This window comes from Peromyscus californicus, unplaced genomic scaffold, assembly GCF_007827085.1.
Source record: "Peromyscus californicus insignis strain IS unplaced genomic scaffold, ASM782708v3 Scaffold_6__1_contigs__length_162567912, whole genome shotgun sequence".
Classification (NCBI taxonomy): Eukaryota; Metazoa; Chordata; class Mammalia; order Rodentia; family Cricetidae; genus Peromyscus; species Peromyscus californicus.
The window spans coordinates 133,869,876-133,887,969 of NW_026294584.1; the positions used below are offsets into that span (position 1 = coordinate 133,869,876).

General features: G+C 47.6%; 1 protein-coding gene across 1 annotated transcript in view; it reads right to left on the bottom strand.

Annotated features, from left to right (window-relative positions):
- Positions 1-18,094, bottom strand: part of Cacna1c (calcium voltage-gated channel subunit alpha1 C) — a 558,454-nt gene that overhangs the window by 484,320 nt on the left and 56,040 nt on the right. The window contains exon 3 of the mRNA XM_052721999.1: positions 15,157-15,261. Coding sequence (XP_052577959.1) covers positions 15,157-15,261 — 105 coding nt within the window. The remainder of the gene's footprint in view (positions 1-15,156; positions 15,262-18,094) is intronic.

Sequence of the window (18,094 nt, forward strand, 5' to 3'; positions counted from 1 at the left end):
TTCTTTGCTGAATGAGAGCTGAAAACATCTCCTTTGCAAAACTAATACCGGGATTAAAGATTACAAGATTACAAATTGAAATGTTCCTAGCAAATACTATATGCTCTAGAAGACTACTAGAGGGCGATGCTGGTGTAAGCAAAGGTAACTAGGAGCTAAAGAGAAGAAGTGACATAGAACCCGAGTCTATAATGTACTCCTCAAAATCAGGAGCCCGGGCTGCTGCTGGAGCGGGACTTAACAGAATACACAAAATGATAATGGGCAGTTGGTGAGCAGTGGCTGGAAGACAAGTTCAAATGTTTCCTTGTTAGTGTATGAGGTGAGTCTTAAAATCAAAAGGTCGATTTTTACGGCGGGTCTTCCGAATACTGTATTTTAATAGGACACGCCGACAACTCTTGGTGACCATTTGTCAGACTCAGGTCACAAAAGACTCACTGGATTTCTGCACAGATGATTGATCGCTGCAGAGTGATGCACTTGGGCCTTTCCCCACCTTCATATGTGTCATTTCAGGGACGTTCTTATTTGCAGGACTCCATGGAGGTTATAAAAATGTGTGTGCGTGCATGTCTGTCTGCCTGTCTGAGCATAACTGTGTCTGTAGACACATCACACAAACGAAAACATGATCCCCGTCGTTGCATGGATTCCCCACTCTTGGCATCATCCTAATTCTTGCCAGATGTGCCTAGGTATACTGTTTTCCAGTGTGGTTTTGCACACTGGTGGTGCTAATTCCAAGGTCAGTGATAAAGAACATGAAAAAACAAGCATTAGAGACAGAGTGTGGAAGTGCTATGTGTTATGAGGCCAGAAGAGGGATCTTGTTTAGGCCTGAGATTCCATGGGAAAGGTCCAGAAGACAGGATGTCTCACCAGAAGAGCCCTCTGGGCTTTTGCTGGTAGTTACCCTTTATTAACAGCCTATTCCTCTAGGGTTGAAATATTTGCTTTCCATAATCAGTCCTTCTGTCTGCCTGCTCAGTGGAAGGATCACGAAGAACTTTGCAGCCTCTCCACTATTGCCTTTGTTTTGTTGCAGGGCTTTGTAGGGACCCGGCTGTGGATTTTAGAGGTCCTGACTCATTCAGGGTACATGTCTCAGGGTTTGTGACCCAAGCCAAGACCAAATGTGGGGGAAGAAGGGGAGTAAGGACGAAGACTGAAAAGTGGGAGGGTGGAGAGCTGTATACATCCAGAGATGGTTTAGGAAAAGGGGCGCCCACTCCTGGGACCCCTGGGCCTTCCTGTCATCACAAGTTGGTTCTGATGAAGTCACAGCTCTACCTCATCTGTCCCTGTTCCCCACCCTAGATCTGTAAAGCGCAAGGCTTTACAGGCTGAGGACAGCGGTAGGAAATGGCAGCACACAGCACAGCCTCGTGACAATCCCTGGAGCGCTGTGGCCTGCTTGTTTAATGTTTTAGAGACTTCAAAAGGGTCCAGCTAAGTTTTAGGAAGCCAGGCTGACCAGGGAGGAGGAGTCAGACAGGGCACTAAGGAAAGCCATGTCAGTCCTGCCCTGGGAAGGGTGCCCTCTAGCCAGCCTGCTTTTGTGCGACCTAAATGCAATGGAAGGATTGTTGACAATGGCTTTAGGCAACAAAATGCTAACTCCACCAAAGCAGACTCTTGGCTTTATTGGTATGGGGTATCACCAAAATGCTCTTCTACAAAATACTTCCCAAGGGCCTGTCATACCGTTTTATGGCATGAAATGTGTTACTTTCTATCGACTCAGACAGAGTGGTGATTGGTAGAGGTAACCCTAGACTTCACTGGAGAAATGTGCATAAAAAGGAACAGAAGGAGCATGTATGTGCTCCCCGGACAACAATGTGCAAAAGGAAACCAGTAAGGAGACCATTTCCTACCATCCCCAAACGTATAAAGGCTGATTTTTGGTAATTAAATAGGCCGAAGGTGTCCTCCCAGGTGAATCATTTGGGAAAGAAGAAAACTGTATCTACGCTTATCTTCTCTTAGACTCCCCAACCAAAATGTATTTACATGTCTCCCAATGCACACTGCTTTCTACTTAATAAATATTCATTTGATTAATGATAGTCTCAAGATGATTCTTATTTTCCTGTTAGTGACAGCTAAGTTCATGTGTCTCTTTCCCAGGAAAGCCTTTCCTGACTATAGCCAGAGAATGTTGGAGCACGAAAGAGCCAGAGTCTCTCGGCATGACCTATTCATGGTTCCCTTCATACGGCCTGTCTTCCGGCCTCACCATGAATTCTTCCATGGCTGCTTCAAGGCCTTTCCCTGCACAGCCTTTCCATCCAAACACATCCCAGTACCCAGCTGTGACAGCAAGGGTGATAACAATGGCCTTTTCTTCCTTCACCACCTCTGGTGCTGAATTAGTAGCACTCAATAATAAAAATAACAATGCTTACCATTTGAGAAAGCTACACAAAATTTCCAAGCACTTTTAAGAACATTATCTCTAATGAGATAATGCTTCTCACAAAAGTCTGTAGTTAAGTAGGTGTAATTAGCCCTAAGTAACAGATGGAAACTGAGGCTCAGGAGGTTAGGAGACCTGCCCCGGGGCACACAGCCAGGTCAGCACTTCTGTCCCTGTTAGCACTCTCCTCTGCAATCTGGGGCCTCTCCAGACTCCTCAAAGCGCCATTAGCAAGAAATGATCATTAAGCAAATTGAGACAAGAAAGAGAAATGCCAGGAAAATGCACACTTTCCACCAAACCACAAGCTTGGTGATACCTGACCTTCACAATTATTGGGGGTGACTCTCCAGTTGTCCTCAGAAGATTGGGAACCACTTAGGCCAGTAGACACTAGATCTTTTATAACTGGATGTCCCTTGCCCAGGGACTAGAACATAACAGATGCTCAATTACATGACAATTGGCCAGTGAATGCTGAAAAGCAAGATACAAATGAATAAACCTGAGGTAAAAGGTGTGCTGTGGCCATAGATATAAAGAAGAGACTTCAAATCGAAAGCCTTCCACAAGTTCAAACACCTGGCTTTCATGTGTATAATTATAAACGGCAGAGAACAAGTGGAGGTAAGAATGCCCTCACCTCCCAGCCAGGCAGAGGGTGACCAAGTGCTTCCGGACACACAGAGACCTGGAGGCCCGCTCGCTAATCAGGCAAATGAGGTCTAGGTCACCAAAACCCAATGTAGAGAGGTGGGAAATCTCTTCCCAAGACCCACCTCCATGTCCCTCTCCATTGGGGCAAATTTTCCAAGTCTATCTTCCCTTCTAAAAATGGCAGCTTGCACCTTCCAGGGCACTCTCTCAGTGAGATCTACTCAGGCCTACTGGCAGCCACAGAAGCACTCTCTTGGAAAGCTAACGATCCTGTGGTCCATCAGTTTTCAAAGCTCCCCCTTCTTAGCCAGTCAGGACACCTGCTCTTTGGGAGGCTGGTAGCAGCTAATCAGCCATCATCCCCGCCCTTGGGACAAACCCTAGACTCCTCATCAGGTCGATGGTATCTCTGCCCAAGCTCATATCCTCCTTCACCTGACTCTAGGTATGACAAACACCCTGAGTTCCTCTCGCTATCGAGCCCTTGCTCTGCTGTGCTGTGCTCTACATGCAGGATTCTCTACAGCTGTTGTCCATCTGGCCCCTTCTTTTCTCTGGACCTTCATTGCTGTTCAGGTGAACACCTCCTCAGGGAGCCCTTCCCTGCCTACCTACCCACTGTCAATGGCGCTCTCTCTTTGCCTATTTTGCCTTGTTCTCTGTGGCATTTGTGGTGCCCTGACTGAGCTTATCTTGTTTACTACTCTGCCTACTGGGTTTCTGGCAACATCGCTGGCTCCTTTGTCAAGAGCCTGAACACAGGCTCCCTAAGGACAGAACCTTGTGTTAGGCAGGAGGTTAGCTCTGAGCAGGACTATGCAACAGGTCTCCCAATAAAGGACTACAGAATACTAGGTGGACCTGCTCAAGATCCAGAAACAAGATATAGACATAATGGTGGTACCTGACTGATGGTCAAGGTATAAAGACAGTGGCAGTGGTCAACTCCAGATGGGCCAGCTCAGGGCCTCAAAAACAGGATGTAAGAGATGATGCGTGACTGTGATCCGTAACAGCTAGGTCAGACTAAAGCAACTTCAAGACTTCCTAGTCAGGGGAATATGCAGAGTGCCACTGCCCTTTCCTGCAATTATGCATTTCAACTTTAAGAGTGCTTAAGCCCCTATACACATTCTCGCAGCTTTCTATATTTACTTAGACAGAATTCTGTGTAAAATGGGCTTCCCAGAAAAAAACCGAAACAAAACAGTTCTTTTCCTGGAAGTGCCTACGCTGAGAGAGGCACAGGGGACAGGATAATAGGGAGAGAGAGAGAAAAGCACCGTGCTAGGCTAGAGGCTGAAGCTGCTCAATTCAGCCCACTCTACCTGAAGAGCACGTCATTGCATATTCTAATGGCTCTTGACTGCTTACTCTGCTACCATGTTTCTTCTGAAGTCTCACCTGTCGGGAGCACAGGAACCAAGACCATCACTGAGGTAGAGACCAAAGGAAACAAGAGACCTCCCCTCGATGCCGGCCAGCCTTTGTGCAGCTCTGCATTCCCAGCACACTCCCAGAGCACAGCTGCCTTGCAGTCCACAGCTGAGCCAATGTGTACACGGGTGTCCTGGTATCTTGTCAGCAGGCTGATTCATCAGGAAGGGAGGCACAGATGTCCAAAATATCTAAGAATCCCCTTAACCACACTCTCTTCTGGACAAACAGAAGGCGAATGCTAGCCTGAGGTCACGCAGTAAGTTGAGGAACAAGGAAGGAGTCCAGAGATAAGTGATACTGATGTGAAACGGGTAAAGCCCATCAGTCCTAACCTCCCAGGAGAGGGGCACTCAGCCCTCACTGTCCCCACACCTGCACAAGCAAGGCTGGGCGGTCACTCCTGAGGTTCCCACCAGCTGCCCGCCATTGCACCAGGTGCTGTTTGCACGTGATTCCTACTCCCACTTGCTGTGAGCGGATGCTGAACTGTGCCCTTCAGAAAGGTCTATTTATGATCTCATTGTCAAGCCTGGGAATGTGACTTTACTTGGAAATAGTCTTTGCAGATGGATCGGGATAAGATGAAGTCGTCCCACAGTTTAGTGGGCCAGTCCAGAGCCAATGGGTGAAAGAAAGGTAAGCTGGATCCAGAAGAAATACCAAGTATACAGAATGAGCCCTCCAGCCATGGAGTGAGGGACACTCACTCCAGCCTGAGCACATACAAAAGTACTTTCCCAGTCAGTGCAGTTCAGCCAGCTCTCCAGAAAGCAGGTGACAGCCTCACCGCTCTCCATCCATCTTAGGGAGGTCAGAAACTAAATTTGGAACTTGGCTTTTGCGTCTTTTACATCTCTAAGTTATCTTGAGGCTAAGGGAAAAGGTTCACAGAGGAATGTACCAGAAACACAGAGTAAACATTCTAGAGACAGAATATCCACGGAGCTCTAATAGCAGCAGTAAGCACAGTTGTGGGGCTTTTTGTACGTTTCCCAGCATTCTTCCACATCTTCTCACTCGACTCACCACAGCTCACTGAGTTATTATCTGTATTTCACAACTAAGAAGTCTCAAGTCCAAGGCGGTACAGTGATAAGGCCTAACTGGTAGTCAGTGGCAGAGGTAGAAAATGCCCCAGGACCATACCAGTCAGTTTAACTTCCTCTTTGTCCGGTACACAGCCTGTTAGATATACTTGTATGGTGTTTCCACAAAACCTGGGCTGCTCCAAAGTCGCCAGTGAAGCCTTACTGCGTAAGAGAGCCATAGCGGAGCCTCTCTACCTTGAGAGAGAGGGGAAGGATGCCTTCAGGATGGTGCCCACAGCTGGGTGCCCTTGCAGTCCTCCACCTGATGCTCCCAGCCCTACCACCACCCAAGTACTGACAGGTCCCAAGGAGGCCTGGAGCTCACAGGCAGCTTTCAGAGCTCTCTCTTTCTGGCTGTAAACCTGTCTCAGGAACTGTGCCCCTCACTTCAACTCACAATTTTTTCTCTACTTAGGAAAAGGACTAGAGCCCTGTGTGATTGAAGATCTCAGCTAACATGAATCACTGATTCATGGGAAAGCCAGGTCTCAAAGCCAAGCCCACTTCTCATGCGCCAGTGGATGATCTGTGCCCTCCCCTGGTGGACTAGTGGACCCTAGGATATTCAGAGACACAGCACACCCCGAGGAGCTCCACTCCTGATAGGGGCTACAGCTCCTCTTTTGGCACCCCCAGTGAAAGACAACCATGTACATGGTACACACACAAACCATGGACTCAAATAAAGCACCTCTTTCCAAGGAGACTCCCTCCCTCCCACATCTCAGGAAGGTCATGCTACACAGCAGTTAAGGGTACAGACTCAGGAGCCACCTGCTCAGACGGGACCTCAGAACAACTGCTTTGATTTTTTCCCAGTCTGTGAACTTCATACAAGCTAGCTCACTCCCCTGTGCCTCTCCCTCATCTTTAAAAGAGGATGACTATGGTAAATATGTACACTTACTGTTATGTCAGTAAAATATATAAATAAATAAGTGAAGGGATGATTGTAATTTTAACAGAAGTCTGATGGAGTTGTTGAAAAGACTAAATGAGTTAACACATGTCGTGTACTTAAAACAGTGCCAGCAGTGTAAGTGCTGACATTAAAGTTGTCAGAAGGCCCAGAGCCAAGTGCCTCAATCACACAGGAACTAGTGAGAACAGAGGGAGTCATGGGGGAAGGCACCCAGAAGCCAAAATCAATGCTGCTGCATCTCTAGTGCTAACACACCCATTCATATGTAAGCCGGCCTTCAAAACCTACCTTCCTTTACTTTGCACAGCTAGCAAGGACCGTGTGTGTGAACTTCCTGAGTCTACAGGAGAGGAGCAGGAACGGAAGATGGGGGGAACTGGAACAGTGGACCCCAAACCTTTCACACCACGACACACTTCAAAGGCACACTTCAAGTTGCTCCACCACCACCCCCCCCACGGCTTCACAGTATTACTGCAGGTCTAAACACTGAGTTTCCTAGTGATGACACAATCCCCGAAAGAGAATAAAATATGTTCACTATTCTTCTTTTAAGGATCCAGGGATCTCTATTTTCTAGTCTAGAAGGCTTTCTTCAAATATATATAAGTGCCAAGGTACCTGGAAAAAGGTTCCACTACATGAGGAGTCAACTTGATGCAGTATTTCCCCTAGAATTAATAAGGATCGGTGAAAACAGAGCAAGAGGGGGCATCATATTTAGACTTCAAAGTATCTCCTCCTGCGCTCCACGGGCAAATGCAAAGCAGACACTGTCTGCTCCATCTGAAATATTTAGTGTGCAAACACCTAGTCAAACAATAACCTAGGCACCCTGAGGGTTGATTAACCACGCTTCTACCAAGGATCTTACATCCCACTTGAACTGTCATGCTCTCGACTAGCAATCGAAGGCTCTGTGCTGTTTTTTTGGTTTGGTTTGTTTTGTTGTTGTTTTCCTGCCTTACCTTACCAGGTCCTAGCCGGAACCCAGCCCCATCCTTCTTCTGATGTACAGTCCTTGGGGTAAGCCCCTAAGCTGTGGTTTAAACCTCCATGCTTCAACAGGACAAAATTACCCACGAAGCCTTCTGAGGACTCTGGCCCTCCTCAAGCTGTGGTGACACAGCAGGAATTCACACTTCCTCTGCCTACTCCAGAAATGGGAGCACCAGAAGACATGGGAAGACAGGCACCTGTGGCCCGGTGGATAGGAGCATGAACCAGCAGACACAGCTTCTACATAGCCCATCATCATTTCACACTAACCTTCCATGGGCAAATGGTTTATAGTCTCTGAGCTCTGGTAGCCACGTCAATAAAACAGAGCAATAATCATATGCAGCCCATATCATCACTATGGTGTCTAAACACATTTGTGTTCAAAAGCACACAGGACAGTAACTGCACTGGAGGCCGCTGAGGGACAGCTGTTTCTTCCTAGGCAGGAGAATAGAATCTGCCTCGGGCCTGAATGGAAACCCAACTTTCCAAGCTACACAAAGCATAAGGTTAATCCAGTTTGACTGGTCAATGACCTGGCTAAGAAATACCCCAACCGCACCCCCGGGAAAGTGGGTTCATCTACAGAGGTGGAAGCATAATTATTATCTTAATGAGAGAGCACGCTTTTCCTTCCCAGAATCCTCACTCTCTGCATAGTTTCTATGAAGCTGCCTTGAGCTCTGCTAAGCCTGTCCTCCTTTCTAGATCTAGACACAGACCTTTTCCTGTTTCTCTGTTCTGTCTCTTTCTTTCAGGTGCTTTCCAGAGCCTAAGAACGCTTTCTCTAGACCTGGGGCTTTTTCACTCTCGCTCTAAAGCTAACCCCCCTTTGCCACGTGGCTGCTTGCTGAACCTCCATGTGAACTCAGAAGCTGATGCCTTTCTCTCCTCCTCCTCTGGACAGCTGCCAAAACTTACAGCTTTCCAGGCCTGTGGTTTCCTTTAAAATGCTAATAAAATTGTTTTCAATCTTCCTTCGGAGCCGTCCTCAAATTCCTTAATTGAGGAGACTAAAAACCCTAAGAGGGGTCCCAATTTCCTCAGTAGCATGTGGCACCAAACATGGAGCGGCACAAAATTTCTGCTAACATAGATCTGTCAGCTCTATTTGTCACTCCCATGTTAAAGCCAAGAGGCAGGGTGGGGCTGTGGCTCAGGTGAAGAGCACGTGTCTAGCAGGCCTAAGACCCCATGTTCCATTTCTAGCACCACAACCTCCCCCCACCAAAAAAAAGTATCTAGGTCGGCTCAGGGATCCTGGAGAACCATTTGTTTAACTGCGTTTAACTTCAAATGCATTGAGTTTGCTTTTGAAAAGGAACAAGTTTGATCTTGTTTTGTTTTGGTTGGCTATTTCAAAGTACCTGCTAATACTGTCACAGTTTCATCTTTGAAACATTTTTCACAAAGAATGGAACAAAGGGTCCATGCTATACTTTTGTTCCGGCTTTAGTTCGAATTCTCTCTCTGCCACTTGTTCACCGAGTCTCTTCACTTCTGTAAGCCCTCACTTCCTGGTCCACACACACAAAGAGGGAACAAAGCCTGGCAGTGTTCAGTCATTTGTCTAGTCACTGACTCCACAATCATTTATCAAGAGCCAGGCGGGTGCCAGTCAATGGAGATCCAGTCCTGAGTACGAGGAACTAAATCCCCACTTTAAGGAGACAAATAAATAAAAATGGCCATGTGCCACTGGGGGGTTATAAATAGTATATGCAAATCCCTAGCACCTGGAGGAGTTGCAATAAAGGTGCTACGTCTCTCTGCCAGAAGAGAGACACAGAAGTTAAGGGTTTGACCTCAGGCCACGTGCAGGCCTCTCCCAGGGCACTGTCTACACGCCCTGACTCCTGCACGGCACACCTCTTGTGACAGCCCCTACTCTGATTCTGCTCACACCCACTCACTGGCATTTCTTTAAAGGAGGGCTTGCTCTGTAGAAGTCTTTCCGTGTGTACTGGCCTAAGTTTTCTCTCACCTTCTGCAGCCTTGGGCCGCCTCTCTCTCTCCGTGAGTGAAGAGGTATGCAGACGTGAGCAGGGGCGGCGGCGTGGCTCATGACTGTACTTATGCAGTGTGTGCATTACAGCTCTCGGATACTCACAAAGGATGGCTGCTGAGTGGCGATGACACACAGATGGCAGCCTGAAAACCCGCTTGTCACGCCATTGTTGTAGCTGTACAAACCCAGAGAAAGACAGCTCACTCCCAGGCAAAACTCACTACGATGGAATTAACTGCAGATCACTGAGAGGAGTGTAGAGAAACACACACAGACATTGTTAGTCATTCCTCAGACCTGGCCAGCAGGACTCACACTCACCTCAGAACTTGGAGTGGTCAAAACCCAGGCCAGGCGTTACATAGTACTACCCCAGAGTGGGGACACACTGAGTCCCTGAGCTGGCTGACTCGTGGCAGGGGAGGAAGGTTGAAGTCCACAGGATTTTCCCTCCCAAGCTCACTCCCTGTGCATCAGCAAACCCAGGTTAGAGCCCCAGCCACACAGCCATCCTCCTGCATTAGAGTGACCCGGAAGCGCCTTCTGATCTCCTCTGTACCCTTCTGAAGCAGAGGCCATCCAGAGGCATCCGCAGATCCTAGCATACTCCCAGAAATCTGGGTGAAGGTCTTTAGCTCTAAAGGACAGAAGTGTTTGCTGGCCCAGGGCACCAGGGCATGGCTCCATGCATCTCACAACCACCTCATCTAACCTTCACAGCAGGTTAGGGTACAAGTTAATTGCCCCAATTCTACAACAGTGCATGGGACTGTAAGGTCTGAAGCTTGTCGCTCCAAACTCTGAAGAGGAAAAGGCCAGGCTCATATAATCCTCCGTCCTGTTCTGCTTTCCTCTCTGATGGCACCTGGAGCCTGGCTCTTGCTTAGAAAGTACGTGGTACATATTCTCCACAAAACATCAAATGCCAGCATATCCTCTTAACATTCAACTCCAGCCAAGTCTTTGTGAACTTCAGGGTTTACAGAGAGCCAGGCATTCTGCACACACAATAGGTTCTCCCGGCCGGCAGAGGCTGTTCACCAGACATGGCAGGCTTAACCTATAGAGTAACAGTTGTTGGCAGGTGGGGCTCACAGTGGCAGGGCTATAAATGGTGTACTTCATAGTGGGTGGCACGGTCAGCAACAGGACAATGATTAGTAAAGAGGGAAATGTCATGTCACTGGCCAGTTCAGCCTCACTGAACTTCAATAGCATCAAGAAGAGGTAACCAAGGTGATGTGACAGGCAAAACGTATGCTAGATGCAGCATATGATGCATAAACTTACTTAAACAAAGGAACTACCTCCAAAATAAAAACACAACTCTACTCTGGATTGTTTTTCATCTGTTCACAAAAGTAAGCGAAGTGTTAGAAATGGGGATGGGTGGAAGCTGGGAGAGCTGTAGGAGAAACCGAGAATAGAGGCAGGCACACATGTGAGTTTACAAGTTCTGTACCGGGGCGAGCAGGCTTTGCTAAATAAATCGCTCTTGCACCCAGCAGAGTGGGAAAGCTCAGGCAGTTGACATGTGTCATCTTTCTGTTTGGAGCCTAGAGAGAGCTGTGGGTAGACAGAAACCGACTGTGTAGGGAGCTGAAGGTGGAGTCACTCGTACAATAGAGAACATTCTAGATCGCTTTTCACAAGAGCAGTGCATGCCCCCCCACTCGCTTCAGAAGCAATAAGGGAAACAGCTAAAAATACAGACTACATGGGCCCCACTCCAGACTCAGGACCAGGGTAGGGCTGGGAACATGTATTTTGTCAGGTGCCGTACAATTCTCAAGCCAGAGAGTTTGAGAACCACGGCTTCAGACACATCTCTGTCTCTTCTCTGCTGTGCCCAAATCAGGACCCTGAAATTGCAATTCTTACTAAGATAAATAAAGAAGCTGTTAAGCTGCTGGGGGAATTCTCAATCTTCATTCCAGGGGCAATGAGCAATTTTGTCAGGGGACTATTTTGGCCAGAGAGCCTCAGTGAGCAGTTGTGATAAATCCACTGTGTCAAGACAGGTGAAGCGCACACTCAGACTAACGTCCCCTTCTTCTTGTAGGCTAAGTTCACCTCAGCATCTCAGTCAGCACCGTCTTCTCGTCACCAGACTCTGATTGCTATAATGACAAGCCTGGCCACCAACCAGTCCCTACCGGGTACTTTTTAATTCCTGGTCTCCTTTGCCTACAAGGCTCCACTGAGGGACTTCACTTTTCATGAGTCCTTCTCTGACCCAGCTTCCTCCACTACTCTGCAAACAGCAGTGCTCACAGTCCAGAGTGATCTTCTGTTTCTAGTGCTCTCTGTTCTGTGGACCCTTCTCTCCCTCTTCTCCCCTCTCCCTCATCTCCCTCCTCATCATGAGCTAGAGTTCCCAGCCCTCCCGCCACCCACAAGTATCTCCATTCAATGTTCCACAGATCCTCACTAGGCCAGTCTCCCATGTACCTTACATGTGACCCTCCGGAAATCCTTTTAGATTATAACACAGGGCATACATATCAACATCCCAAGACCAGCATGCAGGTGGTCATAAAAGGTTGTCCCTAATTCCACCACCCCATCTCTGGGCCTGCTGTTACTGTCAGCTGGACCTTGCAACATTCCATTCTCTCTTCGTACACACTAAGCACAATCTAAACCATCTCACTCACTCTGCAGGAATCTCTCCCATTCTCAAAGACTCAAGGGACTCCCCAGTGACTGCAGTTAGGTCCATAAGCTGAACCTCCTGTCACCTGGCTCTTCCCATTCACTCAAAACCAGTACTGCACCCTGAAAAGTATGGGCCTCAGCTCCAAATACCTATTTTGACCTTGAAATCACCTCTCATAATACTTTTCGCTGTGCAGACATCTACCTATGTATCACTTTCCCTATTAGTCATGGGTTCTGTCTCTTAAGGTATCCCAAAGGCCGCACTTGACTCCTGGTGTGAATGTTTACTAAATGACTACATAAGCCCAAGATGTACCTCTGAAAGAAGAGCCCGGAGAGAGAATGCCAGAGAAAAGTGGCCATGAAAGTCTAGGGAAAAGGCAGTGCCAACCTGGGGAGGATGAGTAGGAAAGTGATAATAACAGCAACAGTTACAACCCCCAGAGTTGGCGATGCCCCATCTTCATCCCCTCCTAAAGTGCTCTCCTAAGAACTGCTCCAATCTGACTCGTTCAACATTCACCCCAAGCCTGTGAGGCAGACACTACTGTGGCTATTGTTCCCACTTAACAGATGAAGAAACTATGGCACAGATAATTTAAACAAATGACTGAGAATGGGAAGGGGCTCAACATGGCCTATGCACAATTAAAATCTCCAGACAGGCAAGCATAGGAGGAGATGCAGGCCCATGAGCCTCCACTGCAGGAAGTACTACCCAGGTGCAGAAGGGTCTAGAGCTGGAAAAGGTTTTCCTTCTGTGTGAGGGGACAGAGATGAGATCAAGGAGAGAGACAAAAAGAAAATGAGAGACCTAGGATCAATCGCTGGTGGTGTCCCTGTATACGGAGGAAAATAAGTCAAAAGCACTGAGGGGAAAGGGGTGAAGACTTTGTCAAGTTAAGACGTGTTGGAGGAGGAAGAGCAGAGGCCACAGCACTCCCAGGGTGATCTCCACAGCAGAGCATTCCTCCCCACATGTGGGGGTGGGGCTTGGCTGTTTGGTCTGTAGGGTCCTCAAATCCATCCTTGGTTCCCACCTCCCCCACCATCCAGCTGGTTACATGCCCCCATCTCCAGGGCAGAGAACGGGGCTAGAGGCATAGCTATCTCAAAGAATCATTTACTTGCCATAAAAATCTACCCATCACTGAGTATCCAACTTGATTTTTTTTTGTAAGTTCCAGTCTTAGAACATTTCATCACTCTGCTGTGGTTGGAAACAAACTGCCACCCCTCCAGCGTCTCCTGCGTCTAGCCACCCCAAGAGCAAGTTCAACACTGACTCCTTGTGATCACCTACCAGGCCTCCATTTCACACAGAGAGAGGCTGAGGGCCTTAGCCAGCCAAGGATGCACTGGCCTGAGAACAGATAGGAATTTGTTTCTAACCAGAGCTGCTTTTGAAGTTCCTCCAGATTAAATGATGGGACAAGAGCCCCAAGGAAGGACAGCAGAAGAGAGAGGCAAACACTTCAAAGAGCTAGAATCAATGGAAGATGCTCCTGCTTTGGGATGATACCTTAGCTCATACTATCTTGACATGGGAAAGATTCCTTTAAGAAACAAGGTCATACCTCCATTGGCTGCATGGACTACGGCAAACACTTTCTGCCTACTGACTCTAGCCATGTCATCATTCAGTACTTGGTGCCTATCTATGGGACCTTGGGAAGCTATCCCCAGTACATGACTCCTGTACTAGCCAAGAGACACAGGAGACCCCAACCCATACACACATATACAGAACATCTTCTCCAGTATAGGTCTGTAGCTAATTGCAAAAACTGAGGAAATTGGAGAGAACTCTAAAATGTGCATCTCATATAGCGGTTCTCAACCTTCTTAATGCTGTGACCCCTTAATACAGTTCCTCATGTTGTGGTGACCCCCAACCAAAAATTATTTAATTGCTATATCATAACTGTAGATTTGCTACTGTTAGGAATCATAATGTAAATGTCTGATATGCAAGATATCTTATATGTGAACCCACAAGTTGAGAGGTTTAATCTCTTTGGAGATGTTGAAGACTCTGAGAGAAAAGGGATCCCCCTTGACAACATCAGCAGCCACAACTGCAGGGAAGAGAATCCCATACATTCTTGTTTCTCCTAAATCCACTTCATGCAAGAGTCCAATCTCATCTAATAGAAGGCACCAGCTACAGGGAAGATGGTGGGTTTGGTGACCAAACATGCTTTGGAAAAATCACATGAAGACTACCAATGTCTTGGCAAGGCTGGGAGAAAGTCGAGATTGCTCTGCAGGCTTTTGCTGGAGCTCTCCAGGCAGCCCCGGCTCTGCCAAGTGCATTCCAGAGCTTGCCTCAGATGCCCAGACCAGCAAAGGCCTTTGCATTTGCAATGACTTCACACTCAGCCAAAAGTAAACACGCTCTCCACTTTTTCCATGGACAAATACTAACCCCAAATTGCCAGCGTTGGCCTCTGCAATCCAAGTGGAAAGCCGCCTTTCCCAAGAAAATAAAGCCATTTTAACTCAATGATACCTCTTGACCGCAAGAAAAAACTTTGCTAAAAGCTTCCTAGAAATTATTTATCATGCAAATATGCAGGATGCTATGATCACACAAGCAAAGTCTAACAATGGAACGGTGGCACTCAAAATACAACTGATGATCAAATAATGCTGGCTTCAACACCTGCACTCAACACTTGAGCAGTACATTTGTAACACACATGAGACCCACTACTCTCATACCCATACATGCCCACAGCTCACCACCACCTGATTGGAATATTCTTTCTACAAGTAGACTCTGATAAGGCAGGCACGGATCGGAATAAAAAGCAAAATGTCCCAAAAAATCTGAGCTGTGTCGAACGTCGGCACCTGTCAAACATACATCTCACTTCTCTCCCACCTTGCACTCAGAATGGTCTAAGTTCGGTTGCTTCACAAGTAGTAAGAAACGCAGAGGCTCCAGACTTACCAGGTTGGAGTTGGTGGCGTTGGAGTCATCTTCTGGAAAGGGAATATAGATCGCTAAGGCCACACAATTGGCAAAAATAGTCAGTAAAATAATTATTTCAAATGGTCTGAGAAAGGAGTTAAGGAAATCAATGCCATTGTTAACACAAGTGAAACAAACATATATCTATGTATTTTTTTAATGAATCAAAGATTCGTAAGAATTCTGTTTAAACAATGCATTCCAAGCCCCTTGTATTCTGAAGAGAAACATATGCCTTTTAAGTGCTTCTAGTGGACCCCAGCCAAAATTTTTTCCTAATATGTCAAGAGCAGTGGAGGCCAGTCGCGTGCCAGAGTAAACACAGATTTCTAAATACTTCTTCCCCTCTTTTATTTATTTAGATTACATTTGATTTCATTTTCTTCATGTGGGCTTAGGGTAAAGTGCCCTTTCTGCCCCAGGAAAGATTCCCCATAGGGCCCCAATTCCATGACAGTTCGTTCATGAACTGTCACCAATGGACCTAAGCACGCATGGTAAGGGAGAGCAGTGGGGTGGGATTTTAAACAAAATGGCCCTTCATGGAAATCTACAGATTTTCCTTTTCAGCTTTTGGAAGCAAAGTTGAAAGTGTTCTACCTCCCTTGGGCTTAGGACTTCCCAAAGCCAGGCAGTCTGTGCACTGTGGGTTCAGAGGTAGGGACTGTCTCCCCTTGCCAGCTTAGCTCCGAATAGGACATGGGGCACACTGGCTTTAGTGTACAAGGCTCAACTAACTGGTCCTGTTACCACAAGTAGTGATGGCCTGGGCTATAGGGCATCAACCCAAGGCCCACTCACTAATAAGAGCATAGTCTGACGTTCTCATGGAAACACCAGGGCAGGACACAGTGAGCAGTAAGCTAATGTGATAATACTCGTCTACTGAGACCACGCCACACCCACCACTGAAAGCAAGAAAGGGAATCTTTACAGGAAGTCTCAATTTGTGTTCCCACAACTAAGCTCCTAGCCTCTTTCACAGAGCCTCTTCTAAGTAGCTTCCTACTGCAATGACAAAACTCTACAACCAAAAACAACTTGGGGAGAAAAGGGTGTATTACAGCTTATAGCTTGTGGTCTATCACGAAGGTAAGTCAGGGCAGGAACTCAAGCCAGGAACCCAGAGGCAGGAACTGAAGCAGAGAACACAAAGGATGCTGATTACTGGCTTGTTCATCATAGCTTGCTCCACCAGCTTTCTTATACAACCTAGGACCACCTGCCCAGGGGTGGCATTGCCCACAGTGAGCTGTGCCCTCCTACATCAATTGTTAATCAGGAAAATGCTCCACAGACTTGCCTACAGGCCAATCTGATGGAAGTATTTTCTTAGTTGTGGTTCCCTTTTCCCAGATGACCTGGGGCTTGTGCCAAGTCAACAAAAAACTAACGGGCACAGACCCTAACGAGAGGAAGGGAATGGATGAAAACTGCAGGGTAGAGGAACCAACTAAACTCTTACAGAAATAACAAACTCTGAACCAAGAAGAGGCCCTAGAGATTACCTGTTCCAAACCTTTCAGGCCCAGAAAAGCTAAGAACTATGTCACAGGTGAGTGGTCATACAGCACTGGAACCAGATTTCCACCGCCATGTCCAGTGCTCTCCTCAAGCATTCAAGCTTGGATTCACAAGCTTGCTAGGCAAGGGCACAGAGTTCTGCACTCAGGGGGGAATCTGAATGACTGCTTTCATGACGGATCCCCAGCAGCTGCATGGCAGAGCTGAGGATGCCTCGTAAGATGTACCTTCATCCACATGTGTCTTGGTATCACAAGATGACCTGTGAGAAGGGCCTGACCAATCTCTCCTTTACAGAAATGACCATCATCACACCTGCCCAAGATCCCCAGAAGGCAAGGAGAAAGGCCAGCCTCAGAGTCCAATCATAGCAATAGGTTCACCCTTTACGATCTGCTACCCTGAGATGGCCAGGATTCAAAAGCAATAGAGTCAGGAGCTAGTGTCAGGGAGGTGACAGCAAGGACAGGATCTAGTATTTCTCCAGAGCCTTCATGTCAAGCTCTGTGATGACTGCCGCACCCCCAGGCGCCAAACACCTGGAAAGAGCCAGCACTCTCTACTGCTAATGGAGGACACTGAAGCTTACAAAGGTTGTGGTGTGCCTGACGTCATCAAGTTAGCAGCTAGAACAGGACCTAGACCCAGAAAGTAGGTTGCTGAGTCAGTTTTGAGACCACTTTGTGCTGATCTGCCTGAGGTGGCCCTGAGGGCATTTCAGAAAGCAGGCTCTCCTAGCCCTCCTGCTTTACCCCCTCTTCCAAACCATGCCCCAGCCTACCCGGGACAGCGACAGCCTAGGTTGCAAGGTTCCATTCTCATTGTCTGGTGCCCTATCAGGAAGGGGCACCGGAAGGTAGCTGAGCCAGGCCCCATGAATATCCACTCATCAGAAGTCCTCACTGCCTCTATAGGTCAGGGAGCCCAGCTTGAAGCGTCTCAAGTGCTGCCCCTACACCCCCTGCTACATGCACACATACACACAAGCAACCTACCCATCCCTACACACTAAAGCTCCAGGCTGACACTGGAGGAATAGACTATATGTCAAGAAGACAAACAGGCAGATGGGGGAGCTGCAGCTGAGATGCAGAGGAGCACCCAGAAAGCCTGATGCACTCATACCACCCTCCAAGAACCATTGTTAAAACTGCCCATCTGATGATAGCACCAGGCCCCAACTTTTCAAGAGCTGTTGAGTACATAAGGCTCCCTCCATATCTGTTCTAGGCAGTCTGGAACTTTCACATAGCTAATATCATGTGCCACATTCTCTCCCTCTCCCCAGGTGGGAAAGCACCTTCTCACAGGAGGGTCAGCTACACTAATCATCCAGTAAGGGCTGCAGACTCAGGTCCCCTGTAAACCTACAGTGGAATGCACTTTCCTGAGT